Source organism: Coffea arabica, chromosome 10e (genome assembly GCF_036785885.1).
Source record: "Coffea arabica cultivar ET-39 chromosome 10e, Coffea Arabica ET-39 HiFi, whole genome shotgun sequence".
In the NCBI taxonomy this organism is placed as follows: Eukaryota; Viridiplantae; Streptophyta; class Magnoliopsida; order Gentianales; family Rubiaceae; genus Coffea; species Coffea arabica.
Window position 1 is genome coordinate 1,671,077 of NC_092328.1, and position 22,727 is coordinate 1,693,803.

The 22,727-nt window shown below is 37.8% G+C and overlaps 2 protein-coding genes across 3 annotated transcripts; both read left to right on the top strand.

Moving 5' to 3' along the window:
- The first annotated feature begins 303 nt into the window (after window positions 1-303).
- On the top strand, window positions 304-6,939 carry LOC113712351 (coatomer subunit alpha-1). Its single transcript, XM_027235741.2, has 4 exons — window positions 304-787; window positions 1,680-2,174; window positions 3,137-6,146; window positions 6,533-6,939. Exons 1-3 carry the CDS (start codon window positions 580-582, stop codon window positions 6,085-6,087), a joined length of 3,654 nt encoding a protein of 1,217 aa, XP_027091542.1. The 5' UTR covers window positions 304-579; the 3' UTR covers window positions 6,088-6,146; window positions 6,533-6,939.
- Window positions 6,940-17,313: 10,374 nt separating this feature from the next.
- LOC113711092 (protein EXPRESSION OF TERPENOIDS 1-like) lies at window positions 17,314-19,862 on the top strand. Of its 2 annotated transcripts, none has more exons than XM_072067343.1 (2): window positions 17,314-18,633; window positions 19,254-19,862. In XM_072067343.1, the coding sequence occupies exons 1-2, from the start codon at window positions 17,955-17,957 to the stop codon at window positions 19,661-19,663; spliced, it is 1,089 nt and encodes a 362-aa protein (XP_071923444.1). In that variant the 5' UTR covers window positions 17,314-17,954; the 3' UTR covers window positions 19,664-19,862. The 2 variants fall into 2 exon arrangements, with proteins under 2 accessions (XP_071923444.1, XP_027090043.1); XM_027234242.2 differs by having other exon boundaries at window positions 17,317-18,633; window positions 19,248-19,862.
- Window positions 19,863-22,727: the final 2,865 nt, after the last annotated feature.

Consider the following 22,727-nt stretch of genomic DNA (forward strand, 5'->3'; position numbering starts at 1 on the left):
TAAAACTCAATTTTTTCATAAAATTTATGAAGAAAAATCTAATGATGGGCTTAAAAAAATTGAAGAATTATCTCTTTTTAGGGGTTTTTTATGCTAGTCTCGAAGCTTCAATTTAAATGAACAAAAATATCCTTTAAATTTGGCCCAATTTTTATTTAAAGTCATCGAAAGTTCTTAAAGTGTGCTGTTTTAATTATTTAAGGGCCAATTAAAAATAAAATTTAGATAAAGGGTCAAAATAGACAATGACAATAGTTTAGGCCTCCTCAAGCTTTTTACTCGTAAAAGTCTCTCAAAGCCTCGTCACTAGACAAATAGCAAATTAGAAATCTTTTCTCCTTTCTACGCTATGCTCCACACTCCCCAGTACCCCCACCCCGATATAAATAAATCTGATCCCCAATTTTAAAGCCTCAGCAATTCAATTCGTTTCAGATCTGACCCATTAAATCAATCAGATCTCCTTCACTTCTAAATCCAATTAGGGTTTCCCACCCGAATTTCGCAGCAAATTTTCACTGATCTCACTGCTTTCCCCCTTCCAGGAGTTTGTTTTGGGGCAATTGAGGTGAAGAGAAAATGTTAACCAAGTTCGAAACCAAGAGTAATCGAGTGAAGGGGTTGAGCTTTCATAGCAAGCGACCATGGATCTTGGCCAGTCTTCATAGTGGTGTGATCCAGCTATGGGACTATCGTATGGGCACTCTCATTGATCGGTTTGACGAGCACGATGGCCCCGTGCGTGGCGTCCATTTCCATAAATCTCAACCTCTCTTTGTCTCCGGAGGTATTGGTTTTATTCCCATTTGTATTTTAATTGAGTTTTTGGGGATCGAAATATGATCTATGTTTGGTTAATTTTAGTTTGTACTTGGATCTAATTGACGAATCAGCTCTTACTTAGTTTGGAATTTACGATTTATGATTCGGGAGTTTTTGTTTTTGAGCGGTAAATGTTTGATTTGTTCTATTCGTTACGTGATTGCAGTTTGTTTATTTAGCCTTGTACTAATGTAGATTAGGGAGATGGATTTAAATGTGGGTTGTCTTTCAATTTTAATGGATTATGATTTCAATTGTGTGCATCAGCATTAGGGGAATTGGATATGTCGGTTGCATTTTGTTGTTTTCTGTTGTGAATAAGCTATATTATTTCCTTTCTAATTAGTAGCGATCTGATGGGATAGTTGCGATGTGTGCCACTTTTTACGTGATTTCAGTTTGTTTATTTGGACTTGTAAAAATTTGGATTAGGGAGCTGGATTGAATGAGTTGTTTGTCTCTCATTGTTAAAGTATTCAACCCTATGCATCAGCATTAGGGGGATTGACATATGTTGGTTGCAATTTGTTGTTTTCCCTTGTAAATAAGTGATTTTTTCCTTTTGGGTTAGTGGTCATCTGGTGGGATAGTTTAGAAAGCAAAGATTGGATCTGTTGTGCTATTCTGGTTCTACTGTTGGACTTTCCAAAAGAGGTGGATCCAAATCCCCAAGCTCCAATACATATTGAACATCTGCTTTTGGTTTTCAGCAGGCCTTTGAGCTAATGAACTTTTTCTGTTGTGGAAACTTGATGAGGGTGGAAGCTTGATATCCTCCTCAGTAAAGGAGGTTATCCTCCCTTCCATGTTGTTTTCCCATTGTCAGAAATCATGATACAGAACCTTTTTTTTTTCAGGAGATGATTATAAGATCAAGGTTTGGAATTACAAGCTGCATAGGTGTTTGTTTACCCTGCTTGGGCATCTTGATTACATTCGTACTGTTCAATTTCACCACGAGTATCCATGGATTGTTAGTGCAAGTGATGATCAAACAATCAGAATATGGAACTGGCAGTCTCGAACTTGTATCTCTGTTTTGACTGGGCACAACCACTATGTGATGTGTGCCTCATTCCATCCCAAGGAGGACTTAGTTGTGTCTGCTTCTTTGGATCAGACCGTTCGAGTGTGGGATATTGGTGCCCTGAGGAAGAAAACAGTGTCCCCTGCTGATGACATCCTCAGATTGAGTCAGATGAACACAGATTTCTTCGGTGGTGTCGATGCAGTTGTAAAGTATGTCCTAGAGGGTCATGATCGAGGAGTGAACTGGGCTTCATTCCATCCCACTCTCCCTTTGATTGTCTCTGGTGCTGATGATCGCCAAGTTAAAATCTGGCGAATGAATGGTATGAAACTATTCTTCCCCCTGGCCCCCCAAATTAGAATTTTCTTGTCGCTTAGACTGAAAACTTTTTTTTTCTCTATTTCTAGTTTCTTGGTGTTGTAGTTAGCGTACATTTTTAGGTTGAAAAATCATATTTTGTACATATGTGGGTTACAAGTGTTGCAGATTGCTAGTTTTTAGACTACACAAATTGAATATCCCTGTCTTTCTTTGTCCTTTTAGTATTTTCCTTCCATTCAAGAAACTATGGCATGTGTAGGAATTGCTACTGAACTGTTTTAGAAGCTTTGTTGCGTGAAAATTTAGCTTACTACTCTTGATAAGCCTTTTAAGTTGTGCAGGCGGTCTCTATCAAATTTAAAATAAACAAAGAAGTGTTTAGATGTTATGTAAGCTAATGGCATATTCATCAGAACCTGCGGTAGCAGCATTCTTTTTCTAATATCCTGTGGGTGGGCATAGTCTTTTTAATAATTAGGTTTATGTGGAGGTGACTTCAGTTTTTCTTTGTTTGACTTTCAAAAGGTTGCTGCATAGTCCTTTTTTTTTTTAAATATTTTGATTCTTTTCAAATGGGTTTCCAAAGGAGGGTCTTCTTTCAATATGTTGGATACATTGTCTCACACCTGACTAGGTCCCTTATTATTCTACTCATTAAATGCTTCCCCTTCATGCACTTATTTTGTTTATTTTGTAGAAATAAAAACATTGAGGAAATTAATTTTGTGTTGCATTTGCTTTTGTGCTGTAGAAAACTGGCCCAGTGGAAGATCAATGGTCTTTTTAAAGTATAGTTTCTTCCCCAACCACCCCCCCCACCACCAAAAAAAAAAACATAGAAATGTGACCACCTAGCTGAAAATTTTGTTTCCAGCATTTCTGCTGTTACATTTTTAATTATTTCTCTTCATCTTGGAAGCAAAAGCCCTAATTATTATGAGATTCTCAATTATTTTTCTGCAGACACAAAAGCTTGGGAAGTTGACACATTGAGAGGGCATATGAACAATGTGTCATGTGTTCTATTCCATGCAAGACAGGACATTATTGTCTCAAATTCAGAAGATAAGAGCATACGAGTGTGGGATGCTACAAAGAGAACAGGTCTTCAGACTTTCAGAAGGGAACATGACCGATTCTGGATCCTTGCGGCTCACCCTGAGATGAATCTTCTAGCTGCCGGTCATGACAGTGGCATGATTGTATTCAAACTGGAGAGGGAACGCCCTGCATTTTCTGTGAGTGGTGATTCTCTGCTTTATGTGAAAGATCGCTTCCTGCGCATTTTTGAGTACTCAACTCAGAAGGATACTCAGTTGATACCAATTAGGAGGCCTGGTTCTAACAGCTTAAATCAAGGCCCCCGCACTCTTTCCTACAGCCCTACTGAAAATGCTGCTTTAATATGTTCAGACATGGATGGAGGTTCTTATGAGCTCTATATTGTACCGAAAGACAACTATGGTAGAGGTGAAACTGTTCAAGAAGCCAAAAGAGGTATTGGAGGTTCAGCAGTTTTCGTTGCTCGAAATAGATTTGCTGTGCTTGAGAAGAGCAGCAACCAAGTGGCGGTCAAGAATCTTAAGAATGATACTGTGAAGAAGAGTCCTCTTCCTATTGCTACAGATGCAATTTTTTATGCAGGCACAGGAAACTTGCTGTGTAGGGCAGAGGACCGAGTTGTCATTTTTGACCTCCAACAGCGCTTGGTACTTGGGGAACTTCAGACTTCTTTCATCAGGTATGTAGTCTGGTCACAGGACATGGAAAGCGTTGCTTTGCTCAGCAAGCACTCAATAGTCATAGCTGATAAGAAACTTGTTCATCGGTGTACTCTTCACGAGACAATCCGTGTCAAGAGTGGAGCTTGGGATGATAATGGTGTTTTCATATACACGACACTAACGCACATCAAGTATTGCCTTCCTAATGGGGACAGTGGAATTATTAAAACCCTGGATGTCCCTATATACATCACTAAAATATATGGCAATACAATCTTTTGCCTGGATCGAGAAGGCAAAAATCGTCCTATTATTATTGATTCAACCGAGTACATTTTTAAGCTGTCTCTGCTAAGGAAGAGATATGACCAGGTCATGAGTATGATTAGGAACTCAGAACTCTGTGGGCAAGCCATGATTGCTTATTTGCAGCAGAAGGGATTTCCAGAAGTTGCTCTGCATTTTGTAAAGGATGAGCGAACTCGATTCAACTTGGCTCTCGAAAGTGGAAACATCCAGATAGCAGTTGCATCTGCTAAAGAGATTGATGAGAAAGATCACTGGTACAGGCTAGGGGTGGAGGCCCTTCGTCAGGGTAATGCTGGCATAGTTGAATATGCATATCAGAGGACGAAGAACTTCGAGAGGCTGTCATTCCTTTATTTGATAACAGGGAATTTGGAAAAGTTGTCCAAAATGATGAAAATTGCTGAAGTTAAGAATGATGTTATGGGCCAGTTCCATGATGCTTTGTACCTGGGTGATATCCAAGAACGTGTCAAGATTTTGGAGAATGCTGGTCATTTGCCCCTTGCATACATCACAGCCTCAGTCCATGGGCTTCATGATGTTGCCGAGCGTCTCGCTGCAGATCTGGGAGATAACGTCCCAACTTTGCCCAAGGGGAAATCTGCTTCACTCTTGATTCCCCCAAAACCTGTGTTATGTGGTGGAGATTGGCCCTTGTTGATGGTCACGAGAGGGATCTTTGAGGGTGGTCTTGATAATGCTGGGAAGGGTGCACAAGAGGACTATGAAGATGCCGCAGATGCTGATTGGGGCGAGGCTTTGGATATTGGTGAAGTTGAAAACATCCAGAATGGTGACATCAGTATGGTCTTGGATGAAGATGAAGTGCAGGAAGACAATGAGGAGGGAGGATGGGATCTTGAGGATCTGGATCTGCCACCTGATGCTGATACGCCTAAGACTGCTTCAAATGCACGTTCATCTGTATTCATAACACCAACTAATGGAATGCCTGTTAGCCAGATTTGGGTTCAGAAATCATCCATTGCCGCAGAACATGCTGCTGCTGGGAATTTTGACACTGCAATGCGGTTACTGAGCCGACAATTAGGAATAAGAAATTTTGCTCCTTTGAAGCCATTGTTTATTGATCTTCAGTCAGGCAGTCATACTTATCTGCGTGCCTTCTCCTCTGCACCAGTGATTACTGTTGCAGTTGAACGGGGTTGGAGTGAGGCAGCAAGTCCTAATGTGCGGGGTCCACCTGCCCTTGTGTTCAACTTTTCTCAGCTGGATGAGAAACTGAAGGCTGGCTACAAGGCCACAACTTCTGGAAAGTTCACTGAAGCACTGAAACTATTTCGGTCTATTCTGCATACAATTCCCCTTATTGTAGTTGAGACTCGGAGAGAAGTGGATGAAGTTAAGGAATTGATTGTTATTGCAAAGGAGTATGTTCTAGGTTTGCAAATGGAGCTAAAAAGGAGGGAATTGAAGGAGGATCCTGTTCGTCAGCAGGAGCTAGCTGCCTACTTCACTCATTGCAATCTGCAGCTCCCCCATTCTAGACTTGCCCTATTGAATGCCATGCTTGTTTGCTACAAGGCTGGCAACCTCAGCACTGCAGCAAACTTTGCTAGGCGCCTCTTGGACACCAATCCAACAAATGAAAACCAGGCCAGGAATGCTCGTCAAGTTCTTCAGGCTGCAGAGAGAAACATGAAAGATGTTTCTCAGCTGAATTATGACTTCAGAAACCCCTTTGTGACCTGTGGAGCCACGTATGTTCCCATATACCGTGGACAGAAGGATGTCATCTGCCCTTATTGCGGTACCCATTTTGTTCCATCACAGCAGGGGCAATTATGTACTGTGTGTGATCTTGCTGTTGTTGGAGCTGATGCATCTGGCCTTCTTTGCTCTCCTTCACAAATGCGATGATTACAATTCCTTTGAATATTTAGTTCATCCCAACAGGCTGTGTCGTTAGAAACATAAAGGTAGGAATATTACTTTACCCACACTATACTTACTTTATTTCTGCAATTGGTTTCCTACACCCCCCCCCCCCATTTTTTAATTTGCCTGTAGCTTTACCAAATGCCAAAAAATGAAACTGATGTTTGCTCACATTACCTGGAGTTTTTCTTTACTAATGCCTCTCGCTCAAAAAACATCTTATGTCTTTCCCTTTTATTCATCCATCTCATATTTCTGCACTTGCTGATTAACTTTCCAAATATAAATGAAGAATTGAGGTAATTATCCATCTAACATTGTAGCGAATTCTTGGAATATTCTCTTTTTCCACATCCGTCTTATTCTTTTTTTTTTCCTTTGGTGGGCGGTGTGGATATTTATGTTGCAATTGCTTTGTATGTGGCAGATAAATATTTTTTCTCACTGTTGCTGTGAAGGAAGGGTTTCATCCAGAGACTTTGTAGGGAAAGCTGGAAGAGAGCTATTTAGAACCTCTGTTTTGTTTTGTTGAATGATGTCGTCTCTCCATCAAACAAGGTCAGGGAGCTCTACTCTATTGGCCGGTCTGATTTTGTTCTTTTTCCCTTTCTGCGGTGTGGCTGGCTATGAATAATGTAATGGAATTTGATACTATCTTTTTGTATTACTCCGTATTTGACTAGTTTTTTTCCCCATTCTTACCGATAGTGTTATCCTTCTGTACAAGTTTTCATTCTTTTTGCTATATCTACTGAACTCAATGATATCTTAATGGGATTCAGTATTTAGAACTCTCTGAAGGGAATTTACTGCAGTAAGAGCAATTGGTAGTTACCTTGGCGTCTGTCTTGGTTTGAATTTGATTAATGGTACCTATTTAATTGTCCTCATATTGTCTTCTAAGTTTCGAGTTGTCAACAGTTCAAGCGGGGGAGGTTTCTCTCTGTTGAATCAAATGGAATTGCCCCCTCTCTCTTTTTTTTTTTTTTCCCCGGTCTTTCCATCGTTTTGTTTTGAACTGATTCTGGTGTTTTACACTAAATTTATATTACTGCCAAAACAACCCTATTCTATGAAGAACGTGTTCAAACCCGTTTAAAAGTTGTAAGCTTGAGACGAACCAATTTACACGGCAGGGGATTACTAGACGACCCAATTTACACGACTAGGGATTTAGACGAGCATTACATGGGTCACGTGGGAGTAATTGATGTCCCTGAGTAAGTGACTTGTATATCATGCGACAGAAATTGCAGACTGCCAGATGCAAATGGACCTCCTGATGCACTGAAGTCCAACTGCTAGGAGTAACAATCCCGGGTATTGCTTCGTAAAAAGAAAAAAAACTAGTGTATCAGTTATATTGATGCTAGCTTGTAATTTGACTGATCAACGTTAATCTTTGTCATGTAGTGGTACCATGCAACCTTAGTGTCAGTTAATTGCAACTGATAATAAACAAGTTGAATTTCCAAAAGATTGAAGGAACAGGTTTGTGCTTTGGGCTTCAGAACACAGAATCTCAGTAGGGTAAAACCCACTGCAGACACAGTGCGCGTAGCATACAATGGCCCATGGTTGGTTTCCATTCTTCCGGCAGCAACCCTTTTCTTCCCCTGTTCTACATGCTCCGACACTGAATGGGCCTTCCACCTATTTAAATCATTTTATTTGGGGTTCGAGTTCTCTTATGTGGGGCCTCTTGTAGTTTGGCTCGTTTCGGTTTATTTGCTTAAGCTGGGCTTGGATCTGGGTATTTAGCTGTACAAAAGTATGCCAATGCCACCCTCTCTTTTTTTTCCCGGTTGATAGATTATCACGATAACCAATAATCTTAAGACGGTGAAATCATTCTTTATACCCAACAAATTATCTCATACCCAACTTATTTTATGTAAAAAAATTTCTTTACGCATGTCAGTTTGCATGTGTAACAGAATCACGTAAGAAAGCATGTGAAATTTCATTGCAAGCAGCAAGTAGTAATTGACTTGGTGCATAAAATAAAACGTTAAATTTGGTAGTCTGTAAGTCAAGTCCTTGTTCCACATTTCCTCGTGATATTTGCTGAAGGCAATAAAATTAATTTCCCGTGTTCACGCCCCCCAGTACCATACTTCAGACGAATCCATATACTTTGAGGTCGAAGAGGGTTCTCTCTGACAATTCCTTTAACCGGTTATCGCAGGACATAACATGTATAACCAACTCCCACTCTCTCTAGAGGTGTTGACCACAACATTAATTTTAGGACGAGAGGAGGACAATGGTTCAAAATTTTGTCTCCCATCAATATGTCTCTATATAAGGATTGTTCTAAATCTATACGGGTGCGTGATACACTCGTCTGATCTGATGGCGATTTAGTTCCCGTCAGATTCCTTCGACTCAGTTGGGCCACCCCTAGAGTGGGCTTCCCCCTATAGGACATAACATGTATCGCTTGGAAAAGCTCTTACGAAGTGCAATCAGCGTGAGAAGATGGAAAGTTTACCATGAGTAGCTATGCAGACATTTATACATGAGCACGTAAATATGAATATGCTGTTGTATATATAAATGTATGCATAATTAAATCTTTCTCTATATTTTTAGTGCATATGCTTATGGATCTAAATAGACGTTACAACATTTTAATTTGAATTTGAATATCAAATATATATATATGACATGCATTTTAAATTCGCTCGTGTATTTTAAGCTAAATTTCTTTACCAAAAATATATTACGGCCATACAATACATAACAGGCGTAGGATATATGCAAGATCTGCATATGATGTACTCCTACTAGTATTTGTACAGATCACAGAGAGCCAGGCAGGTAGCCAGCCAATTTGAGGTTTCGATTAACATAGGTAGGGATTTTGACCCCAAAAAAAAAAATTAACATAGGTAGGGTTGTGAAAACTCAAAAGTTGCTGGTAGACATGTGAATTTCGGAGGCAACTGTGATTCTTTCGGTTTCCTACACCAAATAATGACCGACCCATAACGGCCAAACGAGCCAATAATAATCATAAGCTTAAAGAGAAACCTACCTCCCGCTCTAAAAATCATCACCTAAAACATCCATATGCTACTACTACTTTTACTACAGCTCTCGCTAATTATTGGAATTAAGTTTTGCGCCCCCTTTATTTTATTAGTTAGATTTTATCATTATGTCCAGCACATGGGGGGTCAGGAGGACCCCACCAACTTGCCGCGGACCCACCCTTTTGTATGACTAGGCTGAGGACCATATCTTTCGGCCTTCCTCGTTCCTCCTTTTGGCCTTTCTCGAGTTCGATTCGAGTTGTCAATTTAATACTACCAGTAATTTTGAAAAAAAAAAAAAAAAAAACTAGGTCCATCCATCCGTACAATCCCGCCCTGTGAATGGACTTTCCATATATGGGTTCTATTTCTACTAGTAGAATGAACAAAGCATCCGTCAAAATACATACGGATAATTAGATGTTCCCCAACAAAGAAAATCTTCAAGGTTTCAAATTCAACTTGAGTAAAGCTGATCAACGAGTATATTTAAAGAAAATTAAAGAATTCTTCAACATCCACCCAATTCTGGATGGATCGATAAGAATGAGATGCCAGTTGACATCAATTGATTGATGGAGGAGTTAATTATCCCTGAGTTAATGAGTGATGGTGACTCCATACATCCATAATATATCCATGGAACAACAGAAAAGAAGTACAGCAGAAATTACCATCTCTTAGTTCTTGATAGCTGAGTACTAGGTAGATTTATATCATCAAAAAAAAAAAAAAGGTACGTTGTATAGGGTAGCTAGGTACATATTGCACTGGCATCCATGTGTTATTTATCTCAGACAGTCTGGTGCATTTTTGAACAAATAATAATGTGGCTTCCATTTATTGGAACTTTAATTATTTTGCAGATTACAACTTTTGTAATCAGCTTTCCAGCAATAAAATTCAAAAGTTGATGGCTGGAGTGAAGCAATTGAGAGTTTCCTTTTCCCCATTTTTGTTTTTATTTTTTGGTAGTGAAATGTCGTTCTCTTTTAATTTTTTTTTTTTCATAACGATAGAATTTCTATAATCTAATCTAACCTAATCTAGGAAGGAGAACTCGATGCGAGTATAGACTCCATCGAAGAAGGCCAATTAAGGTTGGTGGGAGACAAAGGTTGAACTCTTGACCTCCCACGCTACCAAGTTAGCAGTGATCACCGGGCCAAAAGCCTAGTGTCAATGTCGTACTCTATTTGATGGCTAGTAGAATAGAACTCATTAAATTGAAGCTCAACCCAATAGTAAGAGATTAAAGTAGGTTCTCAATTAATTACGACATTTGAGTCCGTAGAATTCAAAGAAAAAAAAATTTGATAGCCAAGCGTTTTAGCTTCAAATGGATGTTGCGCTCTGCGAAAAGCTAAAACTTGGATTTCGACAAGTTTCCATGCAACATTTCTTAATCCCATATTGATTACCGAGCTCTAATGGGTATTATATCATGTTGAATAATGAGCTCTAGTTGGGATCACAACAATAATAATATATATATATATATATTTTACGTTTCTTGCAATCATAAAACCAGCCTCCCAGGTCTTCAAGTCACATCTATGTATCCGCTAAAGAACAATTCCGCTAGTCTCGAAACGCTAGACGGAAGCTTCCTTGTCCCGAATTTTACATGATCAAAATGGGAGCGTGAAATCCTTTTTTGGTTTACTGAAGCTTGGTTTACATGATCAAAAGGGTTTGTTTGGATTGCTTCATATTTCCCCAATTTTATTTGCTTACATCATCTTTACAATTTTCAATACACCTTTTTATCTTCCCAATATCTTTTTATCTCACATACATCACATCACAAAAAGTGCTACAGTAAAAATATCCCAAATAATCCCAAATAACTTACAATCCAAACAGACCCTTAATGGTTTGTTTGGATTGAACATTATTTTTTCAATTTTATTTATTTACATCATCATTACAATTTTCAATACATCTTTTTATCTTTTTAATTATTTTTTATCTCACATATGTCACGTCACAAAAAGTGCTACAGTAAAAATATCTCAAATAATTTACAATCCAAACAAAATAGCCACCATAACTAGCCCCTTCCCTTCCTATCCCCTTTTTTTTTCACTAAATTCCCTCCTGGAAGAGTTACTAGCATAGCTTGGACAGTAATTTTTTTTTTTAATATTATTTTGCTTACATCATAATTATGATTCTCAATCAACCTTTTATTTTTTTCAACAATCATTTTGTCTCAAATATATTATATCACAAAAAAGTATTATAGTAATTATTACAAATAATATTTCAAATAATCTTCTATCTAAACATGCTAAATTAATACACTAGAAAATTAAAACTATGTCTGGGTATGTGTCTCTTATATATATGTGTGTGTGCGCGCATAATAAAATGCAACTGAAACATCAAAAAGTGTATATAAATTAAGATAATGAAGGAAGTCAGAGGTATTGAATTCGATTTCAACTATATATGAGTTTATTTTGCCATTATATGTGAGTTTTTTTTTTTATAAAATATCATAATTTCATTGAAATTTACATTAATGACAGAATTTAGATCATTAAATATACACTGATATGAAAGACTAAATCTGAAATTTTGATACCAGGGATCTAAATAATAGATAAAAATTATACTGTAAATTTCCAAAAAATATTTTTAAAATAAGATAAAATAATTGTAGCCGCATGAACATCTGTGCATGCTTCCAATTGTCAGATTTGCTGATTAACTATTTTAAATCCTGATATTATGGTGAGATCTGTCATATAAATTTAAGAAATTTCAGATCTGATAATAAAAAATTAAAAAAACTCAGATCTAATATAAAAAAATGAAAAAATTACCTAAAACTCCCACCGGTAATCCCTAGCAGAAAAAAAAAACTTTTACTAGAAAAGTATAGAAGAGCCCAAAAAAAAAATCTCATTAAGCAACTTTTAGAGAAAAGATACTCTAACTAGAAAATCTTAAAAGAGAATTTATTCACACAAATGAAAAAAAAAACTAGAGAGAGGACTTGTTCTGGGAGAAGGATCAGAAAAACTTGTTTATAAAATCTTTCTTTCATGGGAGAGTTGGAGGAAGTTTTTATTAGGCATTATGTGCGAGTTAATTTGTAGGATTATTATTGTCATGTATTTGAGTTAATTGACTTAAAATTCGGTGCACATCGTGGTCTATAGGTATTACTCCAACTAATGTGGCGGTATTACTTTGTAATCCTATTAAAAAAATACCTAGGGATATAGGTGTTACTAATACTTATCCTTCAAGATTCGAAATTGATCTCCTAGATCCAGGTCTCTCTATTTTCATAACAATGAATTTATTACTTCTTAGTCCTCGGGATGTAGTATTAAGATGATTACTTTGATTGGACTCGTTGATGATTTGCTTTACAACTATTTCCAGGAAAGCACACACTAGCACTACATTCCCGTTACAAAAAACTCTCTACATGTAATTCGAGAGAGAGCAAAAATGCACAGTTATGAGAAGAAGAATATCTAGAGCTGGGGGCCGGGCAGGGTTGAAGAGAAAGTTCGCAATAGTAGCTAAAATTTTGGTATGTTATCTCACATTGTTACAGAGTATAATTGAATTGACACGGACAGGGACACGGGACTCATTCGGAATCAGAACATTAGGAGAGTCAACCGGGGTAAAGCTGAGCACAGGGCTCGAGAATGGCAGAGACACAATTATTGGGACTCGCACATATCCATTCATCATCAGCCAGTCCAGCACCCCTCTAATCCTTCTTTCTTTCTCCTCCTTTACGTACTTGATTCAAACTAGCAATAAATTTGATTTTACCTCTGAGTCTACTGCCTCTACTTCTACTACTGCATATCTTATATCATCAACCATAACAACAACAAAGCAACTCCTGCAGGCAACCTACGGCTCCTCTATCAAGTTTCATTTATATCCATGATGATCAGCAGATTTTCTGGGATGACCCTTGCCATATCATATGACATATAGTATGACTTGCTCTTTTTTTTTTTTTTTTTTTTCTATAACATGTGATGTGCCCAAATGGATTTTCAAGCCCTTCTTCTATTTGCTGCTTTTCAAGAAAGAAGAAAATACACTACTACTAGTACTATGATTATGGTTAGACTCTCAAATGATCACGATTAAAAGGAATGTTGTAGTAGTAGCATCAAGTCTTGGAAAAGGGATTCCCCATTTTCTGGGATTTAGCAATTGGACTCAAATTGCAATCCTTAGAGGAAGGAGATGGCTACGATTTTCAGACAACAATACTAGTACTAGTAATAATCAAAGTTCTTTTTTGGCACGGACAGATTTTATGGGATATATCAATGAATCATCATATCCTAGGAGTCTGCCTCACTTGGATTCGAGCCTGCAGGCCTTGTTTAGTCTTGTTTTTCGCCGAAAAATAGTCTTGTTTTTCGTGAACATATTTTTTTATAATATTTTTTTCCTTACATATATCAAATTGCTACAGTAATTTTTTCATAAAAAATTCCGGTTTAGATTGTATTTTTCAGGAAAAAAAATACTATAACGATTTGATGTATGTGAGGGGAAAATGTAATAAAAAAATGTGACTACGAAAAATGACACAATTTTTTGGCAGAAACTTACAATCCAAACAGGTTCGATTAGCCAACAAACAATACTGAACTTTTTGAAAGTGAGGGTATATTGATCTACTGAAATGAGGGCATGAATGAATTAATTACCCGTGGAATAAACGCTTTCAGAAGCTTTCTTCCACCACAAAAAAGGACAAAAAGAAAGAAAGTTCGTTTAAAAAAAAAATGAAAGCAGCCACAAGAATCGATGACTACAAATATATACATATATATATATATATTCTGGGGAAAGAAGAATCGATGACTATTGTCAAGTCGCGAGCTATCTATCATGCAAAGGTTTGCCTGAGAATAATTGGTCAGAAATATAATAATAATAATGTGGGTGTGGCGCAGGCAGATATTTGTAGCCATGAGAGAGGGCAGAGGGTCAAATAGTGAAAAGAAAGAACCTCGGGCCCCTAAAAATATAAATATCCAATTTGAATTGCTATTTACTACTACCACTGCTGCTGCTGCTACTAAACAAACGCTCTTACACACTCATCATTGAATTTTGGCAACTAATTAGTGCTTTTCACGTTTTGGTTAGCCCAAATTAGTATTGAAAATTGATCCGATGCGGCCACTGATTCTTGATGATTTCTTCTAAACTGATTTCTCAAAGACCTCGGGGGCAAGCCACGGCTGGATTTGGGCCGTCGTCGGTCTCGTATATATTATTGAAAACTTAATAAATCTAAATACAGCCACTAATTAGGGGATGTCACGTGTTTGTTAAAGCTGACAAAAGAAAAAAAATTTCTTCCCGTCTGATAATTATGAGGATGGCTCCCGTGACAGATTACATACATTATATATATATATATATACGTATATATATTGATTATAGAGCCAGTCACAAGGCTATACTATTAGCACTAAGCCAAGTCGGAGTTCAAGTTCAAGGTTGGTCCTTGGCAACTTCTAAGTTGTCTTATCGAACAGATGTTAATAAGTTAACTCAGCTTGAAAAAGTTATTGACAACGTTATCCCGACAATTTTGACTAATGATGGGGAGCAGAATGAATGAAATAACGAGATCGAGAAAGTCTAGACAACATAATTATCTCAATAATTATTTCTTTATGTATGTGTGTTTTATTATTATTTTTTTTTATAAAACAAAGCGAATAGCATGAGAAAAAAACTAGTTATAAATCATCTAACACGATTTATTTAATGTATGATGCATAAAATATGCCTGATTTGAATTTAACAGAGTTACAAAATAAATAAATAAATATATAATGTGAATCGCAAATCATCAGATCTGACCAACTGTATAATTTGGATTTCCAATTTTATTTCACAAAAGTAAATTGCTACTATTTGAAATTGTTTGGATTCCATTGTGTTATGTTTATATATATATATATATATATACACACATACATAGTACATACATATTCTTTCTTCTTCGTTATTTATTGTTTTTGAGTAGGCTCAAGAACAAGTAGCAAATTTCTTTTGGTTTTCTAAGGAATAACGCCAACGCTAACACAAAATAGCAAGTAGCACTCATAGACACCTTTACCATACGAAAGAATTATAACTTGACGTGATGATTTCAGTTCATAATATACTCTTTGTTTCAGCATTCTAATGGGATTTTGATCTACGCTATAATGATCAAATTTGTAGAAGAAATTTTGTGATATAACTCAATGGAAAAGAAGAGAAATTTTCTCAACCGGTCTTAATGATTCCATCCATGTTCATTCTCTATGATTTGGTTAGAGACTCACAACCTGAGGATAATGCATGGGCAGATTGATACGTCACGCACCAATTCCACATAAAAGGGATGGAAAAAAAAAAAAAAAGAAGAGGAGGGAATGAGAGTAAAGCAATTCTTGGACTCGTGAAATGATGCTGATCTTCCGATGTCTTTTGTTGGACGAAGGGGTATAGGCAGCAGAATAAAGAACTTAACAATAATATGTCGACATTTAATTGTTTCCAACCATATGAAAAAATCTTACTTTACAGTTTACACCATTGCATCATATTAGTATTAAATTATAAAGAAGTGCTACCACCACATGGGCATTCTACAAAACCATATCCATATGCATCACAGAAGATTGCTATTCTTTCAATTAATACTACTTGATTACCTTAGATTTGATTTCTTCTGTTTGGATTAACTATGTTTTAAGGTATTTTTGAAATATTTTACTGTAGACTAGATTATTTTTTAGGCTGTTTTTAAGGTTCTTTTATATATATTTTTGAAGTTATTTTTTATGTTTTTGAAATTATTTTTATTTATATATTTCTGTAATATTATACATAATTTTTTTTAAAAAAATAATCAATTCAAACGGAGCACTGTAATTTTTAATTTCTTTGTGCCTACTGCCTACCCTATATATTGGTGCGGAGTGCATAGGAGAGAGTACGTGGAAACTTGCGTTTGCGTACATAAAGCGAAGCAAGTTTCATGGAGACGGATCTTTCAATTCTCTGTATGGCCTTTACAGAGATCCACTGTTGTTATACCCATAAAAGAACATAATTAATTGATCCATGCATTATTGTTGCTGGTGCATACAAACTCCCAAGTCAAGGACCCCCCCCCCCCCCCCTTTTCTTTCTCCCTCGATCTTCTCTTGTTCTTGTATGTTACATCACTTCTGTTACTGTCAATGGGAGTTGACCTCGAAATAGAGCACTGCCTTTACATTTCTTCATTGATCCCATCAATAATATTCCTAAAACCAAACTCGATGTAGAATGGAGTCAATCTTAAAATGATTACTCAAAGAGTTAAGAGAGGAATACGAGGCGTTTATTCTCTAATTCTAGAAATAATTGTGCAAAATACTTACTACTGTAGTATGAGGCTAAGGCCAACCATATGCTACTTACTATTGCAGTTTTCTGAATTCGAGAATTCCTCCTCTATCATCCTAATGTCCGCCCATGAATACATCTCTCTCATGCTATTGCTCTACAATAATTTAATTGAATGAAAAACTTCTTGAGATGTTTTCATTCATGCAATGCCAAATTTTAGTATATATATATATAGTCATTGGTCTGAAATTTCTCATCAACTTGAAAATCTTACCTGCAAGATCAATTCTTATCAACTCTTTAGCTTTGGCATCTTGTTCGCCTATCATGTGTATGTAAATGGTTAAAAATTCCAACTAAAAGAAAAGCAAATATCAACTTGAAAATCTTACCACACACTCCATTGCCCTAGTGTCTAGATGATGACCCCCTAATCATCCTCCATTGATTGGTCTGTGAGGGAAGAATTAGTAAAGTTACCCGTAGCATACCGTTTCCTCATTTAGTAGATGGCTTTGGCTCCGTTGGGAAGTTAATAGTAAAATCCATCTTAATTATTATGGTAAGGGGGTCAGAGGCAAAAAAAAAGTAGAGCGTGTTTTCCGGTGCAAGGACGAATAAGCAAAAGCTGATGCTTCGCCACGTGGGAAAGCATTGACCGTCCGATCGTCATGCAAGGGCTAGGATTCATCCCTCATTGAGGGAGATTTTTGTTGCAAACTGCAAGAGAACTGTAGAAGCAAGTGGTAAGATTTTGTTGTGCCTGCAGGCTCAAAGAGCCAGTTCATTCAGTGTTGTTAAGTGTGATACCTGTACATGTAAGTGCGTGAGTGCGTGAGAGAGAAGGAGATAGAGAGGAAATATTGGTACTACTATTACTGTTGGTTGTCTTAAATTGAGGTTGCAGAGAGGGTTCTCAGAGGCCATGGCGGCGTTTGCAGGAGCTGTGACTTTAATGCTTCAAAGAAAGACAAGGAATTCAAGTTAGCAGCAGCAAGTCCCCAACTCCAAGACTCAGAGAAGAAAACCGTCCTGCTTCCTTCCCTCCTTTCTCTTTCTTTCTTTCTTCTCTCACCCCCGCCCTTAAAACATTTTCCCTAAGCCTGTCCTGAAAACTGAAAAGCTGCATTAAAAACAAAAGACACCCGCAAAACACACACACCCTTACAACTTTACTACTACTACTACTACTGCTACTGCTACTGCTACCACTTCCCACTTATTCAAACCAACCTACTAGTCCGAACCCCAAAGAATAAAAAGAAAGGGAAGAAAAGAACTTGATGTTTCACAGCATACCAAATTCTTGTCTAGGGCGTAGAGGTTGAGTTGGGCTATGGATTTTTTTGGAGAATTGAGGAGCAGGAGGGTAGAGTTAGCTGGTGGTGTCTTTCTCACTAGGGGTAGAAAATGTCTGGGTTTTTTTCACTAGGTGGTGGGAAAGAGCAAGAGCAACAAGAGCAGCAAGATACTACCAATAATAGCAGCTTCTATCTGTTCAAGAACGAAGAGATCTATAACAAGGGTTTTGAGCTATGGCAGCAATACTACCAGTTGCATCAACAAAGAATACAACATCATCATCATCATCAAGTAGTTGGGCAGGATGTGGATTTCTCAGTGGGTCCCAGTAGGAGGATCATCAGTAGCGGTAGTGGTGGTAGTGGTAGTATTGGTGATGATTCTTCCTATAGATCAGCAGGATTTAGGGTGATGAGGCACGGAGGAGGAGGAGGAACTGGTAGTGGCAGTAGTAGTGGTGGTGGTGGTGGTGGTACTATGAATTGCCAAGACTGTGGGAATCAAGCTAAGAAAGACTGTCCACATATGAGGTGCAGAACTTGTTGTAAGAGCCGAGGGTTTCAGTGCCAAACTCACGTTAAGAGTACTTGGGTTCCTGCTGCCAAAAGGCGTGAAAGACAACAACAACTCTCTGCTCTGCAAACTCACCAACAGCAGCAACAACAAAATCAACAACAATTGAGCCTGATCAGAGGTGATAACCCCAAAAGACTCAGAGAAAATCCAGGCGGAGGAGGAGGGGGCTCTTCCTCTCTTGCTTGCACTCGTTTGCCTACTTCCACTTCAGGTAACGTTTGTTTTCTTCAAAAACATCATCAAGCAAAGCTCCACGGAGTGGATTTGATGGGCGTTTCATTCATCTAGATACAACTATTTTTCTTATCTTAAAGGCACACTAGTAGTAGTAGGTATTAGGTATGTAGGAATTAGGAGGAAGAAACAACAAAGCACTTGCACACTCTCAATCAGAGACTGTAAATGCTAGCTCTATAGAGAGATATCTCTACAGGAAAGAGAGAAAATACTCTCTATACCAACAAAATTCTCATCAACACTTAGTACATATATTTATTAATAATAAGAAGTCATACTCACCACAACCACCACAGCCAGCAAAGAGATCATATCTTCATATCCTTTGCGTGCGATCAATGAAGTCCACCTTCCATGGTCAGAAACACTCACCCTTTTGTCTTTATTTTTCTTTCCATGTCTTCTCTCCTGCCTTTCTTTTCATTCTCCTCCTTTTACTACTGTTACCGAGTAAACCTGACCAAAAAGTCTTGTTCTTGCTCTAGTAAAAATGCTTTCTTTGCACTTCCAAAATTTGCAGTTCCTTTTTCTTTAAAGGCCATTTTTTTTGTGGGTTCTGATTTTTATTGGCTTGTTTTTTTTGACTAGGGTTAGACGTGGGTAACTTTCCGGCTGAAGTGAATTATCCCGCTACATTTAGGTGCGTAAGAGTGAGTGCAATGGATGATGCAGAAGAACAGTACGCGTATCAGACAGCTGTTAACATAGGAGGTCACGTTTTCAAGGGAATTCTCTACGATCAAGGCCTTGAAAGCCGCTACGCTACTAGTGGAGGAGCTGGTGCTGGCGAAGCTTCCTCAGGCGGCGGTGGAGGTCATGGTCATCATCATGATCATGATCCGCAACCACCACTCAATCTTATCGGGACAGCCGCCGCGGCCACCGCCAACGCTGCAGTCACCTCTACCAACCCTGCTCTCACTATGCTTGACCCTTCCATTTATCCAACTCCACTAAGTGCTTTCATGGCCGGTACGCAATTCTTTCCACCACCAAGGTCTTAAAACGAAAAAAAAAGAAAAACAAAGTGCTAACTGGTAGTTGAGGCTAAAGAGCTTTCCCTTCTTGACTGCATTCAGTATACATTGATCTGATGTTGTTTTTCATTAAGTGTATTGACCATTGACATCCCCCATCGAAGTAGTTGGGAAAAAAAAAGGAAGAACAGATGAGTAACAAAAATGTACCATGACATTTCGGTTATGTTGGTTTCCATTTCGAATTTCTTTGCCATTTTGATCGTTTTCATTCTATTAATATTACTAGTATTGTTGTTGTTCATCTTCTTGTTGGTTTGATACTTTTTTTTAATAATAATTATTTTTTTGGGATTGTTTTTTCCCATTTCGAGAGGTTGGTGTAATATGCAACATGTGGATGTGTGCACAGTAGGCATATTCTGTGGGTTTTTGTTCCTTCTTTATGAGTTTACCTGTTTCGGGTGTGATTTTTCGTTGGCTTTTTTCGTTTGTATTGAACTTGCATCTGCTTTTTTCCCTTTTATCTGATTCCTTGCCGGAAAAATTGAGACTAAATAGCTGGTTTCATGTTCGTTTTGGACCAAGATTTTTTATATCCTAGTTCGCTACATGCCATCCATGTTTCATGCAACAAAATAATATACATTATAATATGCGCACCGTTGAAAATCAGAAGAGAAAACGGGGTACTAGAAGCGGTCCAGCTCTGCAAGTCTCCCATGCAGTGGCAAATGGCAGTTTGTCATCACAGTCCCAAAAGTATACGAGTCAAGAAATCTCGCTCCTCTCTCACCTTGTTTTTGTTTGATATACGTGTATGATGATTTAATGAAAAGTTTGCTAAACACAAATCTTCTCCAGTAATAGAAACTTGAGGGAGACTAGGTGGAGCAACGTGCATGGATGTGACCTGTAGAAAAATGGGACCTGTTGAATCCTAAATGCTAATCTTTAATGTTGGCAAATGCACAGAGATATAATGCTCTTATGATGTTAGACATATACGCGAGTGTGTGTGTGTGTGTGTGGGGGTGTGTTTGTGTGTGCAAGTAGAGCTTAATAAGTTTGGTTCCTCAAAATTATAAATCTTGATGTAGGTTAAAAGTTGTACACATCATACGAGCAGATTAAAGTTGCCTTCCATAGTTTGCTAGATTTGGTGTTGACGTATACAAACCTAAATTGAATAAGCTTTCCTAGATTCGAGACTTCTGCCCCATACCAAGTACTCTTTTATCTTGTATCAGATTAGGACAATACACTCTTTTAACGGATTGGCACAGCACTTCCAGTTCCTTTTTGCATGCATCCTATTGGATCTTTCTGCTAGTCTTTAATGGGAAAATTGGAGGGGGATCTGGAAGCATTTTCCACTTGCGATCTTGAACAAATAGCAAAGAATATCTTGGAGTAGCCATAAAATGTGTAGTCACCGGGCACGTATGCTTGCTTTGAGTTCTTGCAAAGTAGTATTGTGTTCTATGGGCATCAAGAAGAGAAGTGCTCTCAGTTGATGTACATGAAAAGACTAGATGGGATCTGGCTTCAACTTTTGAAATCTATCCTATAAAAGGAAAGCATAGAAACCTGAGTGAAAGAATGACTGTTGCCCTTTAGTTTCATGAGATATTTGGAGGAATTTTTTTTTTTTTTATATGTCGAAGTAACATACACATTAAAAAAGTACATGATCACTTGGATTAGTGCATATTTGAGTGCCATTATGAAAGAGTAAAGTTGGAATAAAAGATTACGTTAGAACTTCTACATGATGTAATAATCCCCACCTTGAGTTCATGGGGAGATCTGTTCACTTTGACCCTTATGTTGTATATGATGATTGTATTAGAAGCTTTCTTTGGTTCTGCATTCCAAAACTTGCATACCTCAAGGGGATTGTTTGTTGGATGAACAAGCTGTCTGCGAATAGCAGAATGTGGTTTCATGCTCTCCATCTCAAGTAGAAGCTTGGTGATTTCTTCCAGCTATCCATAACGGACCGCTAAAAATAAGAAAACAGATAAACGATGATCATCTAAGAATTTCCAGTGTTCCACTAAATGTGTAGATGTTGAAATTGAGAAACTAGGAGTGAGAAGTGCATTAAAAATCTGAATGAAGGCCAAGCATTTTGTTGATTAATAATACCTTTGAATTGTCATTTTAATCAATCGTTGAGCAAGATCGGACCAGTAACTAACATGTGCTATCAACCTCTTGGTACCGTGTCTTTGCATGCTTGTAAATTCGTTGTGCTGGAACGACGTTGTGAGATTATTAAGTACATACATTAAAGCTGCAATTGCTTGACACTGGCCTGCGAATCAGGTTGATGCCACAATGCCTCTGGAGGTTTTTGTGCTCCCTTTTTTATGATAATTCAGTTTTCAACACATCTGTTTCTCAACTCTTTTTTTATTTTATTTTATTTTATTTTATTTTAACCTCCCGTCCCCTCTCGTACCCTTCCAACTCTCAAGTGCCAGTCCTAGGTAATAATAGCTGGCCACAGGTTAGGGAATTTTGTCCTCCCATTCATTTCCATTCTTTGGTTTGAAATTTGAGGCAAGCAAATCGATCAAAACATTAGCAAGACAAACTTGAGATTTTTCGTCTTGTGATCATATGTATAGGTGTTGAACTCCATAATGAAATAGGTAAGACATGCATTGCTTAATTATGACCTCACCTCATTGTGGTGGATGACAATAATCAATCAGTAAAGAGGACAAACAGAAAAAAGACTTGCAACATGGGAAGCTGATCCCAGTTGTTTTATACTCATCAGTATAGAAAGGCCGGACTCCTCCAGTGCATTAGGCTTTATAGGGTATGGAAATTTTAGGATGGTAGGCTGAGGACAGCCGCGTGCTCGATTCTGCTGCTGCTGCTCTTCTTCGCTTTCTTCTCTAATTGACCTGGGAGAAGTGGTCCAAATTTCAACTTTGTTGCAAATGTTGCTACTACTGTATCATGCTCTCGATTCCATCTTTCCCTGTGGGTTGGGGTGCCGATGGCTTAATCCATCCTCCTTTTTCCATTCCATAAATGTGTCAAATAATAATGGAGTGGCAGCTATATATGGCGG